The 20,674-nt window shown below is 35.3% G+C and overlaps 1 protein-coding gene across 7 annotated transcripts; it reads right to left on the bottom strand.

Annotated features, from left to right (window-relative positions):
- Positions 1-859: 859 nt before the first annotated feature.
- LOC120076444 (tyrosine-specific transport protein 1-like) lies at positions 860-10,187 on the bottom strand. Of its 7 annotated transcripts, XM_039030276.1 has the most exons (11): positions 9,967-10,187; positions 9,711-9,888; positions 9,198-9,606; positions 8,499-8,636; positions 8,233-8,392; positions 7,971-8,124; positions 7,712-7,852; positions 6,957-7,155; positions 5,862-5,936; positions 5,056-5,749; positions 860-1,614 (listed from the first exon to the last, which is right to left on the bottom strand). In XM_039030276.1, exons 1-8 carry the CDS (start codon positions 10,113-10,115, stop codon positions 6,961-6,963), a joined length of 1,524 nt encoding a protein of 507 aa, XP_038886204.1. In that variant the 5' UTR covers positions 10,116-10,187; the 3' UTR covers positions 860-1,614; positions 5,056-5,749; positions 5,862-5,936; positions 6,957-6,960. The 7 variants fall into 7 exon arrangements, with proteins under 7 accessions (XP_038886204.1, XP_038886201.1, XP_038886199.1 ...); XM_039030273.1 differs by having other exon boundaries at positions 5,862-7,155; XM_039030271.1 differs by having other exon boundaries at positions 5,056-5,936.
- Positions 10,188-20,674: the final 10,487 nt, after the last annotated feature.

Here is a 20,674-nt window from a genome sequence, read left to right as displayed (position 1 = left end):
AAACTAGAAAGATAGTTTTTTTTTTTTTTTTTCCCAAACAAATATAAGGTATGAAAATTTGACCTTTCAACTTCACGAGGAGTGTATACTAACTACTGTTGAGCTACACTTAAAAGTGGGTTAAAAAGAAAAAAAAAAATACAACTAAAAATAATGTAAAAACACAAATTAAACTCTGAGCTAAAAAAGGACACCGACTTATTTTATGTAATTTGGTTATATTCCCTTTATTTGAAATAATAAAACAAAAGATCTTCAACATATGATCATCCCTATTCATCCATTATCCTGATCTTGTCACACACGAAACAATTTCTTCATTTTCTTGTTACTTTTCACCTTAAAGGGAAGTTATAATCACACGCCATTCTTTTTTCCATCTTTGAAGTTTATACCATTTCTTGTTATAAGTCAAAAGCACAAAAGCCAAAACAAAGAATCAAGAATGAAAAAAGCAATCAATATGCTAAAAAAGCAAAATGCGTAGTTTAGGCTTAAAAGCAAAGATAACCTTCAATTGGCTCATCCCATAAGCTCCTGATTTTGACTCTTTATTAAGTTTTTCACTCAACAATGAACTATAGGATTCCAATTTCCAAACAATTCTGACATGACTGGTCCCATACCAATCTTCTTTCCCTTCCTTTCCCTTTTTTTTCTTTATATCCGTGAGTGTTTGAGTTAGGTTGTATGCATCTAGACTAATCTTAGATAACAACCCGTCCAGTCATGCAATATTTTTGTGTCACGGAAATATGTAAATTATAAAACCTAGATAAATGACCACCATGGATTGAACTCATTTTCTTAAAATCATTTTTTTATTAAACTCATAACCTTTAAAGGGTGGTTGACCCACTGACTTCATAAGTCAATGTTAAATAAATCAACTCCATCAACTTCAACAGTGTTCATTATTCAACTTTGCACATTTATCGAAGAACTTCATATTTTCCTCTCTCTCTTCTATACAATTACTATACAATTACTGTGGAAGTTCAACTAAAGAATTTTGTACCCCAAACACAAACTTCCTAACTTTAACATATTAACTCCAAACTTCAGTACTCAACTCAGTGCCTCAAACCCTCGCTTATTGACCACTAGGCCAAATCATGATGATTAATCTTCTTTTTCTTTTCTTGTCTCTTGTGATTCTTCTTTTGGTATTTTTCCTCGCAAATCTCAAAATATTCAACTACAAGCAACAACCATGACTCTGTTTCACTTGAGTATAGAATTCAAAGGCACGCCTACATAATTGCACTACATCATTCATATTCCTTCTACTCACAGTTCTTGTCCCTTTTGCTTTCTGGGTCAGGGCATAGGGACCCAGAGATTAAATTAAAGTAACCCTACAGGAAGCCTTATGGCTAAATATATAAAAAGAACCCATCTTGTTCAATGAAGCGTAAAGAATAAGTGAGACAAGTGCATTACTTACAGGATTTGAAGAGGAAAAAAAAATGGCACCCATCTCCACCATCTTGTCTTTTCTGTTGTCTTCTCTATCCTTTTTATCTGATCCTTGGCCTGAGGCATTCTATGGTCTCCCTCTCGAAAACTCGGCACAGCTGTCGCTCGTTGGGTATGCTATTTTCCACACAGATACTGGAATTGTGTTATAAATTGCATAACACAAATCAAACTGTTAGTGTTTTTCAAAGTTTGCTCAACTTTTCTGTTGAAGATGAAGACAGGCAGATAAGTAATGGTAATTTCATAGTTCCCTTCTGCTAATCATATGCATGTGTGGTATTGTGTTACTGAAGTTCAATTCCAAACTTCCAACATGAGGAGATGCAGAGATTGTAAATGTAATTTAATCAGCACAAACTTTTATAGTTCTAATTCTACGATATAGCCTGTTTTTTCCTGGTATTAAATGAAGGAAAGTCATGGAAAAGGGGAAAAAAAAACATTCTAATTTAAGATGAGGCCATCGAATGAATTTGATGCCTGTGGGGAAATAATTGCCCACAAAATTGCTGGCGGTGTGGAATGTGATATTCGTAACGACTCCATTCTCAAAGAATTTGCCACCTTCTAATTAATGTGGTATTCATAATCTGAAGTGTTCTACATTCAGATCAGAACTTGGGGCTTGGTGTATTCCTGTATTTGGATCGGAACTAATTATGGGCCTGTGTCAATTGGGCTTGCCTAACACATCCGATGGCCCAGCCTATCTCTAGGGTTGGCAACGGGTTCGAAAATACACCCCGTCTTCGTTCCCATGGAGATTTGTAGTCCCGTCCCCACCCAATTTCTCGTTTCGAGAAGTCATAGTTGGGGAAATCCCAATTCAGGGATCAAGTCCCACGGGAACTTATATTTTTTTAATTTTTAATTAATTATTTTAAATAAATTAAATTTTGATTTGAAATTGTAAATATTTTAGATAAAAATTAAAATTAAAATTATTTTATTTATTTAAATTAATAATTAAAAATAAATTTTTTTATTGTAAATTTAATATAAAGTTAAAAGTTAATTATATTATAAAACGAAATTAAAAAAAAAAAAGGGAAAACAAAAGCAAAGCTACCATGGTATGTGTGTATATATATATATTTAAAATTATTAATAAAATATATTCGGGGTGGAGACAAGGTCCCATCCCCACCCCATCCCAGATTGGTTTGTGTCCCCCAATTTGACCCCATCCCCGAATTGGGGATTTCCAGTCCCAATCGGGACAGGTACCCACGAGGACCTGACCCCTGGAAATTTTTGCCAACCCTAATCATCTATCTCCCAACTTCCTTTTCCTTTTCACATAATGCAGAAAAATAATATTCAGATGAAAATTTTAATTTGACATCGACCCATAGTTGTTTAGAAACGTCCCTTCTATATGTTACATTTTATCTTTCAGAATGTGAGAAGATAGAAATTTGAACATTTGATCTCTTAGTTGAAAACATATATCTAAAACTAATGACTTAATACTCTCAAATAGACTATTTTATATTGTATCATCATGCTCGAGTACAAACATTTTCTTATATATTTATAAACAAGAGATTGCTAGAATCTAAGCTTTGACACATTCCTACATTTTTACTAATATCCACTTTCATCTCCTTCAAAATTTAAGATATTTTATCAAAGTTATTTTTAAATATTGGCGTTTATTAAACAAAAACTAAATTAGAGAAATTAGGTTTGAATTAACTAAACATCAAATAACACCATTTTAACTTCTAGTAACGAAAGGAAATATACAAAGAATTTTGGAAATACTACTTTAGATATAGGACAAAGGTGAAGCATAAAAAAGTTAACCACTTGAAACAAATAAAAGATATGATATTTGATCATGACTCAGCTTTGCACAGATATTTCATATGAGACAAAGAATCTACATCAGATACCAATACTCCCAAATACTTTCCAGACACATGATTTAACGTATCTATTTTTACGACTTTTCTTTAAAATAAAAAAATAAGCAACTTAGGTAATCTTTCCCCAACCCAAAACTAAGCAACCTATTTTAAAAGCTTACTACCCCGTTCAAAATTAAAGAATAAAATAAAATAAAATAAAATACCAAATTCTAGAAAGAATCTTCTAATCTTCATTTTCACGCTCGAGTCTCCACAAAGTCCTACAAAATATAACCCATTTAAATATCTTCAACAATTCAACAAACAAGTTCTTCGTTTATCTTCATACTTCTCCCTTCTCCCTTTAATCTTCTTCTTCTTCTCTTCTGATCAATCTGAGTTTCTTTTCAATTGCATTCTATTGACTATTCTACTTCAATATCTCTGATATTATTTTTTATATTGTATTTTGTATTATTGTCATTAGCTTGACATTTTATGATTTTTCGTGGATTTAGTAGATTACATTTAGTATTTTTATGTTAAATTTACCTATTTCCTAGAATTTTTTAAGGAAGAAAATGTATCTTCAATTGGTGGGATATCTTAATTCTTTTAGACATTGACATGATGATCTATATTTATATTTGTGCTTAATAAGCTAAAACTACCCCAAGAGGCCAACACTAACTAATGGGAACGTATTATTCAACTAAAAGATCGAATAATCAACCCCTCAACATGACCAACACTAAATTCCATTGAAGGCTAATTAAACCCACTTTTCAACAATCACAAACTCAACGACATTGACCAACATATAGAAATTTCAAAATTCCATTAAATAGGCCTCTTCATAAAACAGCCCAAAAGAAATGGCTCCACATCATCAAATGAATATGTGTTACAACCTTTAAAACCGATTGATAAGTTACAAAACTTAAAAAGTGTCATCTAGCAGGCCCCCCAACTTTTATTTTTTTGAAAAATCTAATATATCTACAAACTTCGGTCTTATTGTTTTGTATAAAATCTCATTAGTTTTTATTAAGTGATTTTTAAAGTGTAGGATTCAAAATTGAAATTTCAAGAATCCGTTAAGAAAAAATTGAAATTTAAAAGATTCAAAATGTTGCAATTTTACACTAAGATTTGAATTTTGTTTCACCTTGGCCTCTAGATTTCGAAATTTACAATTGTAACTTCGATTTTTCACTAAATATTCACTTTCATTCTTTGACGTTAATTTAAGTTTAAGTTTAATTTTAACAGTGATAAAAATGGTGAAATTTAATCAATTATAATTCTTTTAAATTAACTAATAGACATTAATATCAAAGAATGATAGTATAGATCATGAAATCTAATTATCAAATTGAAACAAAACTCAAACCTCAACCTCAAAGGTAACATTGTAACATTTTGAAACTTAAGAACTAAATTTAAACCAAACTCAAAACTTGAATAAAAGTTTAACATTTTGAAACCTATGGACCAAAATCAAATAAAACCTAGACCCAAAATTTAGGGACGAAGAAGGTATTTCTCCCTTTTTTTTCTTTCTTTTTTTTAAAAATTTTTCAATTTCTTGTCATAAGTTACCGGACACCGCAGAACACACATTCATTCACAAGAAACAGAAAAAAGAAAAAAGAGTGACAAAGCAGGTAGTCATCTAGAAAAGCAAAATAAATAACCTAGGCTTAAAAACAAAGATTACCTTCAATTGGCTGATCATCCCACGACCTGCTTCCGGCATTTGATTCTTTATTCAGCCTTTCACTCAACAACGAACTAGAGGAATCCAAATATCTTTGACATGACTGGTCCCAGTGTCAATCATCTTCTTCCTTTCTTGTTTGTTGTTATCTTCTTTTTCCCTTCTTTTTTTTCCCCTCACAAATCCCAAAATATTGAAGTACAAGCATCCATGACTATGTTTCACTTGAGTTTGGAATTCTAAGACACGCCTGCATAATTGCATTGCATCAAACTCCTTCCAAACGAAGTATATAATTCTTCCTGCCTTCTGGGTCAGGAAATAGGACCCAGAGGTTTAATGAAAGTAACCCTTCAGGAAGCTTTATGACTAGACATTTCAGTGAGCTTCAATCTCTTTCAGGTCTATATAAACTCACCCACTCCAGCGACTGCACTAACTTACAGCACTTCGGAAAAAAAAATGGCACCCATCTCTACCATCTTGTCTTTTCTCTTCTCTTCTTTCTCCTTTTTTTCTGATCCTTGGCCTGAGGCACTCTACGGTCTTCCCCTTGACAACTCGCTGCAACTTTCGCTCCTTGGGTTTGCAATTTATCAAACAGATACTGCATTCATGTCATAATATGTATGTCAAGATTCTCAGCAAACTGGTTTGTCTTCTTTCAAGTTTGTAGAGTTCCGCTTAGTTCACTCTGTTGAAGATGAAGACTCTAGCACATAAGTAATGGTAATAGTTTTCCTCTATTAAGAATTGTGAAGTGACTTTCATATGTATTAGTCTATTGCAGTGTAGAAGATCAAAACCTCCGAAAAGACAATCATTTGCTTGACAAATATTTCCCGCCGGAATTGGGCCGTGATACTGAAGTTACCATCATCCTGAGCAATGATTGTAATCAACGAAAACTTTCATAATTCTAATTCTATGTCCTATGATATAGCCCGTTTTTCCTTGCATGAAATTTTTTTCCAGGTATTCAGCAAACTCGTTTAACTAACGCAGGAAAGATGAGGAAAAAAGAATTGCCAAAAAGGATGTTCTTTTTTCTTTTTCATTTTTTTTCCCGATTTATTCAGGCAAATATGGTGGTTGCTTTTAAGTTTCTAACGTTGTCCAACGGAGAACGAAAAGGACAAAAGGGAAATAGTTAACCTGAAGAGTTTTCTTTCAAATTTTTTTTTTTCTCAATGAAAATTGTTATTTTTCTTTAATTAAAAAAATAAAAAATAAAAAAGAGTAAAGTTAACAAGAAGAGCATTCTTATCTAAGGTGAGAGGCCATTGAAGAAATTTTATGCTTGAAGGGAATTAATTTCCCAAAAAATCGATGTACGGAAGGAATCTGACATTCATAACTACTCCATCTTCCGAACTGTAAAAGGAGACTTCCTCTCCCACTCCATTTGTACGCTAACTTATCTTGGGTTACTCTCTTCTTCCTTTGTTTTGCACCCTCTCTCAGTTCTTTGTTCTTAGAGTTTCTAAGTTATTGAAGAGCACAAACAGTTTAGTTCATCAAAGTCGCGGAGCAGAGTTATCTGACAATTACAAATTACAGATTGTACTGTATCTCAAAAAATAAAAAATAAATAAAACAAAACAAAAACAACTTAGAGTGCATATTCTAAGAAGAAGCCATCAAGTGTATCTCAATCAAGCATCTTTTAAATTCGGATTATTTATGTAATTTTAAGTCTCATTCATTTTGTTTAAATTGCGCATATATTTTAAATTTTTAATGATAAATGATTATCCAACAATGGATGCAGAAAAGAACAAAATCTCACCCTGGTCCAACAATAGGGTTCTCCTTAAGGAGAACATAACAGAATGTGACTTTGGAAACTGTCCGCAACAATTTAAGAAAATAAAACTAATTCATATAAAATACGATTTTACCTTGCTACCATTGCAATTTTAGAATATCCTGAATAACTTGTTCCACCATAATACCACAAGCAAATAAACCTAGCCCAAGCAGTGCAGGCCTTTCTCTCAATAACGCCTTGGAGTTGGTGTCCTCCGATTCCCTACTGTTCATTGCCCATGCCATTGCTGGGGGGAGAACTCCATACAACATCGTCATGCAGTATCCTCCCTATTTTCATTCAGGGCATCAGAGAAACAGGAAAATCAAGCAATGAAGTTCTGTTACACAATAAAGGATAGGATACCCACAAATGATTGTACTAACACAAGAGTTGATATACTTAACTAAAATCAATGGGTTGATTGATATCATTATGTATCTAAACATTGAAATGTATATAGAAATAAGTTAAATATTATACCAATCCTTTTATGTCATGATTTTGTTAGGACATAATAGCCATGGGATAATATAGTAATAAACTGGGAGTTCGTTATAAACAGAAGGGTTGGATTTTAGGAGAGGCAAGCAAATCTTCGATTGCTTTGGGCTTGAGTGCTTCAGTAATTTGGATTTGGTCATTTTTCTTATACCAGTCTAGCATCAAGGAAAAGTAAAGATAACATTACTTTTGTGCCTCCATTCCGATTTAGGCGTATTTTATTTCATTAATATTAATAAGCAAGTAAATTACGTTTGTATCAGTTTGAATTATAGGATTTATGTCCTTAAAATGCATACCCGAAGTTCATAAAACAGCAGGCACCTGGTTTTGTTTACTTACCGCAATATCTGTGGCAGCAGAAAATGAATCAGGATTAGTAGTGGACACAAGAAGGGAGGGACCAACAGCAATTGCCAAGGCAGTAAGGCCTAGTTTATTCATTTCCCACCAATTCCTCATTAAGCAGGACTTCGGTGGTTCCTGTCATAGCCAAGAACATATGGCGGCCATATTAGTTTTGCCTCTTGCACTTCAACATATAAGTCTACAGAAGACATGATTGTACACGACACTGAATCAGGAACTGTGAAGAAATTACTTCCAAAGCCTCTGTTGTAGACAAATTAAAGAAGATGTTACTGAGTTGCTCCTTGAAAAATGCAGAGAAGCTTAGCAATGTTCCCAGCATAGATGTTCCAACAGCAAGAAGTGAGAACCATTCTACCATGTACGAAATTCCACTCCATTCCACTCTGAATATCAAACCATTAACCTCTTTCAGAAACTTGCAGAGATGATAATTCATAATATCATTAGATAAAGCCACTCTACCAAATGTTGAAGGTTTGGAATGAACATACCTCAGGAGCAATTCAACAGGGTCAATTACTTGATCCGCTTGTGCTAACAAGCCAAAGGCTATTGCATCCCAGACGAGCAATGCTAGCAGTGGAATAAAGCTACCAAGCAAAACTGAAGCTCTTAGGCGAGGAAGGTCACCTTCCAAATAAGCACACAGAACTGCCAACATATAAGATTTAATCAACCTAATGCAGGCTATAGCTTTATAGTTTCACAAAACGGAACAAAGTAATAGTAACAAATAAAAAAATCCAATATAATTTACCTGGTATTACATCATGATAAACCAAAGCAAAGATAATGACAGGTATTGTAGTTGGAACCTTTCTCCAGTCTCCTCCCCCTTCCATTGCAGACCATCCTCCAAACTGAACTGCTAACACTTCAATTCCCAGTAGTAAACCTGTTCCTCAAAAGACATTCAAGTATTACTGAATCATTTTTATCTACAATTGCGTAAAGTACTTGCAGCAAGAATTTTACCCATGCCTTTTAATGGTGTATTTGGAATGAAAGAAATCAATGTACATTTGAATCAAAGGAAACTACTTATAGGAACTTTTTTTTTTTTTAAATTATTATATAAGTTCTCTATATTGCCTTCTCTTGGGGTAAATTGAATTCTTTTTTCTCCAATTACCCTACGACCTCTCTTTTGTCCAATTGGAAATGTTTATTGTAATTCCTTTGGATCGGGGATCTCTCTTTCCCCTTCTTTTATAATTTGGGAGTTTGATTTCTAACCAGATTTCTATTTGTGTCTATAAAACTGTTTCTAAAATCCCATATCAATAGAGGATCGATACTACATTTGGAACCATTATGTACATCATCAAAACTTAAAAGAGTAATAACAAGTTCTGTTCTCCACGAAAACAGATGTGTTTTAATTAAATTTGTATCCCAAAAATTAGAACTGCTTCGAGGTGAGAGGCAACAATACTGGTTCAAGTCCTGAAGTTACCTATCATACAAGCCGTAAGCCATTGGTTGACTTCATCTACGGCTCTTGTCCTACCAACGGAGATAAGCAGAGAAAAAACCAATGTGAAAAAGAAGCCTGAAAGTGGAGATGGAAGATTGAATGATTGGAGAAGGATCTCTCCAGACTTGGAAATATAAGCAACCATGGAAGTGTAGCCCAAGAAAACATAGGCAACAGTGGCCAGGGTTCCACCAAAATCCCCCAGAGTCTCCTGCGCCATAGTTCTGACTGAAATCACCTCCATCCCCGTCTCTCCCTCTTCGTTTTTCTTCTTCTTCTTCTTCTTCTTCCTCCTCCACAGAACCACACTAATCTCAACGAGCAGCAGTGCTTCTACTAAAAGAAACCCCCAACATAATATTATGGATATCGAACTGGGGAAAAATCCCTGCCACAAAATTACGCGTCGAAGATAACAACAATAATCTATCAGGAGCCTCCATTTCGTACCTAATTTGAATAAATTTGCTAAAGAGAGGAAAAGAAAGTTACAGCCGGAGCCGCTTTCTCTGGAATTGCAAGAATCCCCGATCCGATACTGGTACCAATAATAAAAGCCACGGCTCCAGCTACAGTTCCTTTCTTCTCAGGCGACGTTACAGGCTGCAATTCTTCTCTAGATTGTAAACCTTCCTCTTTTTGCTCGTAGCAGAGCAACCGACGTTTGTATCTGTAACAGCAAGCGAAACTCAAGATCGTTGGATTAAATAGAGGAAAAAAGAAAACATATGAAAGCGAGACATGTTACCTCTTTGATCTTTCGCTCATTCGGAAATTTTGTAGAGTGGTCCTTGAACATGGCGATGGCAATGGCAATTGTGGGAGAAGTTGCAGGCATCGTTTGTGGATTTTTGGGCATAATAAGGCGGAAGAGATGATGATGGAGTGTAAATTCATGGAAGCCAAATGCAGAGGCGAAGAAGGTGATTTTTTAAAGTTATGGCTGGAAATGAATCTCAGTGCGAAATGCGAATGGAAGTTTCCAAATATGTTGGAGAAGATTCCATGGGGTCCATTTTTCAAAAGATACGGTTCTTGCGCTTCCTTCGGAACCAAACAAAGGCCTTTGGGCCATTTATTGGGCTGAGGGCCTTTATCTAACCGAATTGGGCCGTTCATAGGGCTCAGAATGTTATAAGGCCCAGCCCAATTATTTCCTTGTTCAAGGTTCAACCGCTCATTCTTACCAAACTCCCGAGTCTCGACTCTCGAGCTATCTTTGTTTTTTTTTAAAAAAAAAAAAAAAAAAAAAAAAAACTTTTCTTTTAATGCAAAAACTAATATTCATATTTAAATATGATATAGAAAAAGTTTCACGAACGTTCTCACTTACATTCTCTCATTTCCATCTTTATTCAACTAATATCAAATAAATAAACACTCATCTAATGACTATTTAAACCCCGTTTAATAATGGTTTGATTTTTTGGTTTTTTTGGTCTTAATTTTTGAAACATGAGTTTGTAAATACTTTTATCATTTCATAAATTTATGTGTTTTTCTATCTACTTCTAATCAAAATTCTAAAAAAATAAAGTCAAATTCCAAAAACTAACAAAAAAAAAAAAAAAACTTTTAAAAAATTATTTTTGAATTAAATTGTTTCTTTAAGAAATGTGAAAATCATATTATAGAAATTAGAGGGAAAAACATAAATCTAATGAACAAGAAACTAAAAATAAAATTCTCATAGGGTAACTATTTCGTTTTTTGGTTTTTTAAAAATTAAGCATATTTTCTCATATTTTCTTACAATGGTTTACATTTTCTTTCTAAAAGAATTGAATTCTTAACTAAATTTTGAAAATAGAAACAGTTTTTTAAAACTACTTTTTTAATTTTTAAAATTTAACTTGATTTTTAATATATAAGTAAAAAATAGATAATAAAACAAAAAAAAAAATCTGAGATATTTGTAGGAAGTAGATAATATTTTTTTAGTATTGAAATTGTGCTAGATTTTTTTATAAACAGTTTTCATATATTTTTTTTAAGTAACATTTGAATTATCAGCTAAATCCTAAAAACAAATTAAACTTTAAAAAGTTACTTTTTTTTATATTTTAAAATGGCAAATTTTTAATAACACGTGGTGAGAATGTATATAACAAAATAAAGAAGCTTAACCCTTAAAAAAACAATAATAAAATAAAATAAAGAAGCTCAAAGTGTTAGTAATGTTTGAAAACTTAAATCTTAAAAAAATCAAATGATTATTTAAACGAGTCCAAATTTTTATACTATTATTTTCTATACCCATCTTTTCCCGTAATAAAACCAATTTGGCTAGATTTATATTTTTCAGTGATCATATGTAAAACAAATACATATCAGAATATATAACCTGCAAAACTGTCCGATAGTTTAAATAAATAAAAATTTTATAGTTTAGATTAATTTATGGATTTACAGCAAATAATCTGAATTAATTCGAATTAACTCAAATTTATTATTAATATTAAAAAGTATATATATACATTTTTTATGGACCTTTTTAAAAATAAAAAAAATTTACATTTTATAGCAAAAAATTCAAAAAATACAAAGCGTTTTTAGAACTTTTGCAAAATGTAAATATTTTTTTAGATTTTTCTATTGATAAGAATTTCCCTATTTTTACTTTGAATACAATTATCTATATATATTTTTAATTTTACTTAATTGCATGATTTTTTAGATTCTTTACTGTCCACCAATTTAATAAAAATAAAATCTTCATAATATAATTAAAATTTATTTGCTATTATTTTAATATGCGAAAATAATTAAACAAAGTCTTTTACATATTAATTGACATGTTATTTTTTTTAAATAATGATCCTAGTAACTCGAACTAATCCAATCCATGTATTTCATGGTTGAATGGGTGTGGATTCATTATTTAATAAAAAATTGTTTGAGTTAAAAAAAATTAAAATCAAACAATTAGATTTGGTATAAAAAATATACGATGAAAAAAGAAATCACCATTCCCAAGAACACAAACACAAAGTTGATAATTCCCAAGCCAAAGTCATCACAATACATCCATGATCCATATGTCAAAATAGTGGTGTTGGTATTAGTCAAATAAAAGATGATATTTGTCTCTTAAAGCTTTAGCTCAACATGAGACATGGACTTGGCTAATCAACGATTAGTATTAATTGAAATAATTAATCAAAAGCCAATCACAATGGAAAAATTAGAAACAAATAGTCAATTTGGAAGATCCCATCATCAAATTAAAATCAATAACTCATTCAAAACCAAACCCAATACTATGATTCTCTTGTGACTTCAACAACTAATTTCATTTCAATTTATGATATCATTCAACTTGGTTTTCAAGCTCAAGCCATGATAATGACATAATTCAAGTTGATAATTTTGTTTCTTAATGTCTCTTGGTTCTAATTTAACATTGTTTGGTTTGTTTTAATTCATATACATTTTATCAATGTATTAATTTGTTTACGGTCATATATATTCAGTTCGAATGATAAGTTTGTGTATTTAATTGACTTGGACCCTAAAATTAAGGTCACTTTTACTAAACTGTAATAAAAATTGGTGTAATCAGAATGAGATTTAATTGATAGTGAATCGTACCTACTAGGCCTAAATCGCAAGCATGAATGGATTGCATATTTATCTAGAATTATGAATCTGTCACATTTTATTATTACTGTTATTGTTACCATTGTTGCTTGACTCTAACGGTAATGATGAAGGTAAAAACAATAATAAATATGACAGATTCATAAATTTCATTAACAATATTTGTAACGATAACAGTAATGCATACCACATAATTTTCAATCACAATGAGATTGAGCATCTTCCATTCCTCAATTAGATTACAAAATTTGATTACAAATTTCGAAGTGGATCTCACAACCTATTACGATTATGGAACGTAGTAAACAACAATATAAGTCATCAACTCGAGCCATTATCATTGATGAATTACCTGTAAACATAGCCTAACTTCACTTGTTAAAACTAACTAGAAGTACAATTAAAAATAATAATAATAATATAGTACTTATAGTAAAATTCTAATAATCATATTTTCCGCTATACTTGTGAAGAAATTTTGTTCATAATTTTACATCACAAATAAGGCTTGGATACTTGCAGCGTTTACCAAACGTAGAAACATCTTTATTAAAAGAAAAATTAATGGCAAATTATTTTGTTAATTTTCAAGATTGTGTCAATCGGTATCTAAACTTTAAGAAGGGCTGTTTTTAAAATTTCAATGGTGTTTAATAGATTTTTTAACTTAAAAAAATGTCTAATAACTGGCTACACTTTCAATTTGTATCACCAAATCCAAACACATAATTGAAAGTTTTACATCCTATAGTAATAAAATTCAATTTTATATCTATTAAATCAACTAATTTTAAAAGAAATTTTAATACAACACGGACTAGTTGGTTACAGAATTGAAAGTCGAGGACATATACAACGTTTTAGAAATTTAGATATATATTTGACATAAATTGAAAGTTCAAAGACCTACTAAAAATATTTGAAATGTAAATAGACAAACTAAACACAAACTTCAATATTAAAAACTACACTTATAATTTAACCTAAATGAAGGTTGAGGATTGGAGTAAAAAAAATTGTTATGATATTATATGATTATGAAAATTGACATGACATTTCGAGATCAACAACTCGCAGGTAAAAGATGTCACTCATTTTTCTAGATGTTATAAGTTTAAATCTTTCATCCAAGAGAGGCAACAAATTAAAATAATATAAGTATAGTTTAACTGATATAAAGTCTATACTTTTGATTAAGAGGTATTATGTTTCAAGTTGGACTCAAACAAAAATCTAAGAATAAATAAATGGGTTTGTTGAATGAGAAATTTTGGACCAATCACAAGTCACCACGTCGTTTGCTAAATTAACGACGAATTTCTAAATCATTGACTTTGGGTCCAATTAGAAGTTGACACATGTCCCGAATTGAATTGAAGACAAGTTTCGATGACGTCACACAGATGAATCAGATGAGATTAAATTGGTCCAATTTGATATTACTATTTGGGCTTAAAGTCCAAACTACAAAAAAAGTTGAATTGGATCCAAATTCCAGATCAGACCCAAAACCAACTAATTGGGCCCAAGGGTCAGGCCCATGGACCAACCAAGCCCACGAAGCCCACCTGAGAACTCTATAAATAGAGAAGTTCTCTTCATTTGTAAGGGGAGCATTTTCTACACTCGGAAGACCTAGAGAGAATTCACTAACAAGCAGAGGACTCCCAAGAATCCCTAAAGCTGCACTCCTAAAGGAGAAGACCTTTTTGAAAGACACAAATACTCTTCGCAAAGCTTTCTTACTGTCAGCTTCCAAAGACTCCCGTAGAACCTGGCACTTCCTATAAGGCAGAAGACCTTTGAAGACCACAAATAATGATACCTTCCAGAGACTCCCTGTTAAGCTGCACTTCCGTGTAAGGCTAGTAAGGACCTTTGAAGATACGAAGATTACTCTGCTCCAAGATCTTACTTTCAAGCTTCCAAGACTCTAAAGCTGCACTTCTATAAGGCAGAAGACCTTTGAAGACACAAATACTACTTTCCAAGACTTCTACTTTCAAGCTTCCAAGACTCCTGGAAGCTGCACTCCCTATAAGACAGAAGACCTTGAAGACAGCAGATACTCTCCGAAGAACTTCTTATCTTCAAAGTTGTGCACTTAAGACTGCACTGAAAGCTTGCCTACTTTCCTATAAGGCAGAGAGACCTTTTTGAGACATACATATACGTCTTTTGCACAGAACTTCTACTTCAAGCTTTCAAGGACTCCTGCAAGCTGGACTCCTATTAATGGCAGGAAGAGCCTTTAAAGATACAAATACTCTTCCCAAGACTTCTACTTCAAGCTTCCAAGACTCCTTGAAGCTGCCACTCCTATAAGGCAGCAAGAAACGTTTGAAGACAGCAAATCAACTCATTCCAAGACTCTTTACTCCAAGCTTCCGCAAGGCTTCGTACTTCAAGAATGTGTCGGTGCTTTCCTTCTCCAAGCAAGCATATTCACCCAACTGAGAGAGAATTCAGAGGATCAAGTATTTAGAGATCGAAACCAATGCATCAAAATAAACTTCCACAATCAACACTACACTCAAGTTCAACTCACGAAACACGTTTCTCTGGAAACCTCGTGCGAACAGACAGTTTAGAGACTTACGCCCAGTGGGAACCTCTCTATTCTCTCATCTCTCTCTCGTCATCCGAATCAAGAATATCTACAGATGGCACCAAAGAAAGTTGCATGTCCAGAGCTACCGTCGCAAGCAACCACGTACATCAAGCTTGTCTTACGGAGGAAATCTGGGGCCAGCTGATGAATTTCATAAAGGCGGAGATCGTCATCAGAGGAAAAAGCCTTATTTTTGAAAGCCTATGCTTCTATTATTGACCTATCAGAGAAAGAATCACATTTTGATGTCAGGTGGACGGTCTATCATGGATGACTGACGTTAACGACTGAGTCGACCATGACAGAGATGAAGGGTAAAGATAAATATCCTAATGAAGGCTTGTTTAGAAGGAGCGAGATCATGAAATCACTGCTTGAAGATCAGATACAGGCTCGAGATACTGCTGAATCAAGTTTCAATCACCCAGCTTACAAAACGCACACGATGACAAAGGAAAAGACTGTCTTGCAGTGAATAGTCATGCCACGCGATAATCCACCTCTCGTTGCTCCCTGTTGAGTTCAAAAACTCCAGAGGATTGCATCACAAAACTCCATAAGAGGCTCAACGTACGAAGACCTAAGGTTGACAAAAGCTCACTTTCTTATATGTATCTTCCAAGCCATTACCCTCGACAGGCCTGAGTTAATATCCCATTCTGCCTGGTATCAATCCTTCCATTTATAGTTCCAGTCAGTTTTCGCGATTGGAAAGGGCCCAATCCAAAACATAACATGTGTGCCCACAAACATTTCACTTGAAATCTGCGAACAATGCAGTAAATCGGGATACCAGCAGGAGACTCAGCTAGTCAAGTACAGTTTGTCTCGTACTGAAAGGAATTGCTTCATTGATTGGTATTAACTGATTTGGAGCCAAAGTGATTGACAGTTGGATCCTGGTAACAACTATGAAAGGGAGTTCCTATGACATCCGCTTCTTACAGTACATAGAAAACGTATTTGAATGTTTAGCACTGTATGCGAGAATCTTGACAACACTCAAACTTGTGGAAAGGACGAGAGACAATTCAGTCGATTACATCAACCAGTTCAGGCGAAGACGCCTTTAATAATACTGGATTACTAAAGATTTAGATTTATACCTTCGACTCAATTATCATTGCAGTGAGATGTCCACTCAAGGCCCATGCAAATTGGGAGCTTCTCTAAATCCATACAAGAGATTAAAAATTCGGTACGGTTATTGTTGAGGATAGTTTGGTTAAAAAAAGCGTCCAATGATTAAATAGAGACTGAGCGATTGCCAATAGGGGAAAACTAAGATTTCCTAGTCTCTGAATGGATAAAAATAAATACATAAATTTCATGCTTTAAGGGCACTGAAAAGATCGTGTTTGGTAGTACCACCAAAAAAAATCTATGGTCGTTTCATGTGATCCCGCTGAAATTTTCCTTCCAAAGGAAACAAACAAAATTTGAAAGAAGGCACAATGAGGCAAGAACATTGGTCAACTCTTAAAAAAAACAACAAGAGAAGGTTTATCCATTCCCTTGACTCTTGAATGTGGCAGATATATTGGGAAGCCAACTAATAGAGAAAGCACTTATTCAGCTACCGGAATGCAATGCGGCCAGAACAAAAGGAAAATAGAGATCCTAACTACTGCAAGTATGTCGGGTCATATCACCCGAGTTGAAATGTGCTTCGTGCTGAAGGAACGAATTATGAAGTGCTCTGTGAAAGACAGATTGAGCTAGATTTGGATGTAAGTAAGCTCAGACAAATCACGCTACAGTAGCGGGTGACTTCAAATGTTCCAATACTGTCTGTGTCCCATGACTCAAAGAGAAACCCGATCCAGTTTAGAGAATTCGAGCCTATAGTTGTTCGGTTCCAACAAGAGATTCAAACAGCAAATTCCGAAAAGAAAGATGAGCTTGTTGAAGATGACAACGAAGGGTGGATAGTAGTGACTCATCGAAAGAGAAGACAACCAATCTCCACCCCAAAAGAGTCGCGTTCCTATCGAAGCTATAGAAGAAGAAACAAGACTCATAAAACGAAAGGCAAAAAGATGACACGGAAGCCTAAGCCTGCTAAGAAAGAAGACAAAGACTTCCTTCAATTCTGACGGCTGGCAACTTTGGCAGAATTTCTCCCAAGAAGCTTTCTTAATAATCATCCAGAGAAAGTATCAGAAGTTATTGCATGTCACACTGTCGGCATAGTGGAAGTCGACAACAATCATGTTACTGCTGAAGAAGTCAAAGACTCAGAAGAAATGAAGTAAAGAACTTCTGTCTTCGATCGTATTAAGCTTTCAAGTGCTCGATCTTTAATCTTTCAAAGATTGAGTATGGCCACGGTAGGAGAAGAAGACCAATGTCCAACTACTACTTCTGTTCGAAGTTCAGCCTTCAAAAGGCTAAGTATATCTACATCAAAGAAAGATCAATCTCCAGCATCTGCTTTCGATCGTCTCAAGACAACAAGCGATCAATGTAAAGGAAGGATGAAAATCTTGAAGTCAACATCATTCCATGAAGAAAACAACGACGAAAAGTTTCACAGTCGTGTCCCTTCACGTATGAAGAGGAAATTTTCTGTTGACATAAGTACAGAAGGTTCCTTGATGGTAAAGCCACAACTCATCGTATTGATGAATCCTATAAATGAAGAGGATAATCAAAACCATGATGAAATAAGAGATTCTGAAGTTTAAATGAAAAAGCTCCTCATCATAAGAGCCTAAACTGCATGATGCTCCTATCCCACATGAGCTTAAAATGTGAATGGCCCAAAAAAAAAAATTGTATGAACTACGTTACGACTTGATCCTTTTCATTATAAAGGGTACGTAGGCAACTTAAAGAAATTTAAGTTCAGTCGCGCATAAAAAGAAAAAAAATTCTCTTCGAACTACATTATGACTTGATCCCTATCATTAAGAAGGGTATGTAGGCAGCTTGAAAGAAACTTCAAGTTCAGTCCAGTTGAAAAAAAAAAACTTGAACTATGTCATAATTCGATCCCTTTCTTTAAAGGTATGAAGGAAACATAAAAAAATTTAAGTTTAGTTCATGAGAAGAGGTACCACAACCACCTAAGTATAATACTACAAGATTGATGTTGATCATCCCTGTCAAAGAATGACACTTCAGATTGAAGATGTTCATCTCTATTGGGGGCAACACAATGGGTTGAAAACGTTCATCCCTTGTAAGGAGCCAACATAGTAAATAAAAAGCACACACGTGGAATGCGCTTTTCTTTCTCTTTAAAAGTAAACTTATACGCTCCTCCATCTTCAAGTTTAGAGGCTTCTCCATCTTTAAGTTCAAAGGCTTCGTTGATGCCTCTCTATCTTTTAAGTTCAAGATTGGCTCGACTCCATCTTTAATGACTCGGTCTACAAAATCATGACGCAGCTTCGCTTCATTTCCAAACTAATGACGCGGCTTCACTTCATCTTCAAACTCGTGGCATGGCTTCGTTTCATCTCCAAACTAATGACGCGGCTTCGCTTCATCTCCAAGTCGTGGCGTGGCTTCGTTTCATCTCCAAACTGACGATGCACTTGCTCCAATCTTAAAGTCTTAGTGCGGTTTCGTTCCTCCCAAAAATATGGTACAAACTTCACCTCTTCTCCAAAATTTTGTAGCTTAGATCCTCCGCAAAAAGTGGGTGTGGTTTCACCTCATATGCGAGATCTAATTTGTTGTCTATGCTCTACTCATTATCGAGGACGACCTAGTCCATCCGGCTCCACCTTCCATATGCGATGGACACTCCGTCTGTCTGGCTCCGCCTGTACGTGAAAGATGACTCTAGCCCACAACCTGACTCTGTTCAAAAATCTGATGGCACATTCTCTCAAATCTTCAAGTTTGATGGCAATCCGCCTCATCTTCAAATACTCAATGCGGCATATTTCCCTTATCTTCAAATTTTGATCAAGGAGTAACATAAAAACGGCAAAACCTTTCGAGTATCCTCCCTAAGCGATCGAAATGGGAAAGTTGTATGCCTGTGGGGCCCCTCCCATGACAAATCAGGGATACACGGCGAGGGGGGGGGGGGGGGGGGGGGGGGGGGGGGGGGGGGGGGGGGGGGGGGGGGGGGCGGGGGGGGGGTGGGGGGGGGGGGGGTGGGGGGGGGGGGGGGGGGGGGGGGGGGGGGGGGGGGGGGGGGGGGGGGGGGGGGGGGGGGGGGGGGGGGGGGGGGGGGGGGGGGGGGCGGGGGGGGGGGGGGGGTGGGGGGGGGGGGGGGGGGGGGGGGGGGTCTACACAGTAGACCTGCTTCGAGATCCACCTAGGGTGATCGAATGGAGATTGCAAGCCTTTACGGGCCCTCGCCAATACATCAGGAACATGAGCGGCGTACAAGGTAGAACCTTCAAGATCCTCCTAGGTGATCCGAATGCGAAGAGTTGTAAACCTTTGCGTGGCCCCTCCATGACGATCAGTATGTTACAACGGTGCTACAAATTAGACCTTTTCAGGATTCCAGCTTAGGGTGATCGAATGGGAGAGTTGCCAACTTTGCGGGCCCCCCATGATGAATTCAGGATACACGAGCGACGCTACATAAAGGAAACCTTCTGAGTCCTCCTAGTGTATCGACATGGGAAATGTTGTAAGCCTTATGCCAGGCCCCTCCCATCGACATCAGGATGTACGAACGGTGCTTATATTAAGTAACCTTTCGGTTCACCTACGGTGACGATTATGGGAGAGTGTCAAGGCCTTTGCGGGCGCCCTTCCCATTGACGATCAGGATACACGTACACCTACAAGAGAACCTTCTTCGAAGATCCTCCCTAGGGTGATCGAATGTGAGAAGTTTAAGCCTTGCAGACCCCTCCCATGATCAGCAGTGGATGTACGAACGTGCCTAAATGTAGAGCCTGTTCAGGATTCCAACTACGGTACAATTGGGAGAGTTGCAAGCCTTTCGGGGCCCCTCCATGACGATCAGGATATACGAGCGCTACCGAAAGGACGGGTCGATGAGATAAAAAAAAACTTTTTTATTGTGCTCTTTTTGTTGCAACCGTAACTCCTAACAAAAAAAATAGTAGGGAGGTAAGTTAGATAAAAGAAAAAAAACAATAATAATAAAAAAAGAGACAATATAGTATATATATATTATATAATATTAAAACAAAAAAGGAGGGAAACCCTAAGTTCCCCATCTTTCCTTCTTTCTCCCTTCTCCCTCAGCTTCCTACTGCAATCAAGGCTGATTTCAATCTCGATTGCCGATGATAAAAAAATGTAA

This window comes from Benincasa hispida, chromosome 4, assembly GCF_009727055.1.
Source record: "Benincasa hispida cultivar B227 chromosome 4, ASM972705v1, whole genome shotgun sequence".
In the NCBI taxonomy this organism is placed as follows: domain Eukaryota; kingdom Viridiplantae; phylum Streptophyta; class Magnoliopsida; order Cucurbitales; family Cucurbitaceae; genus Benincasa; species Benincasa hispida.
The sequence above is the reverse complement of the archived record's forward strand: the minus strand, read 5'-3'. Positions and strand labels throughout refer to the sequence as shown.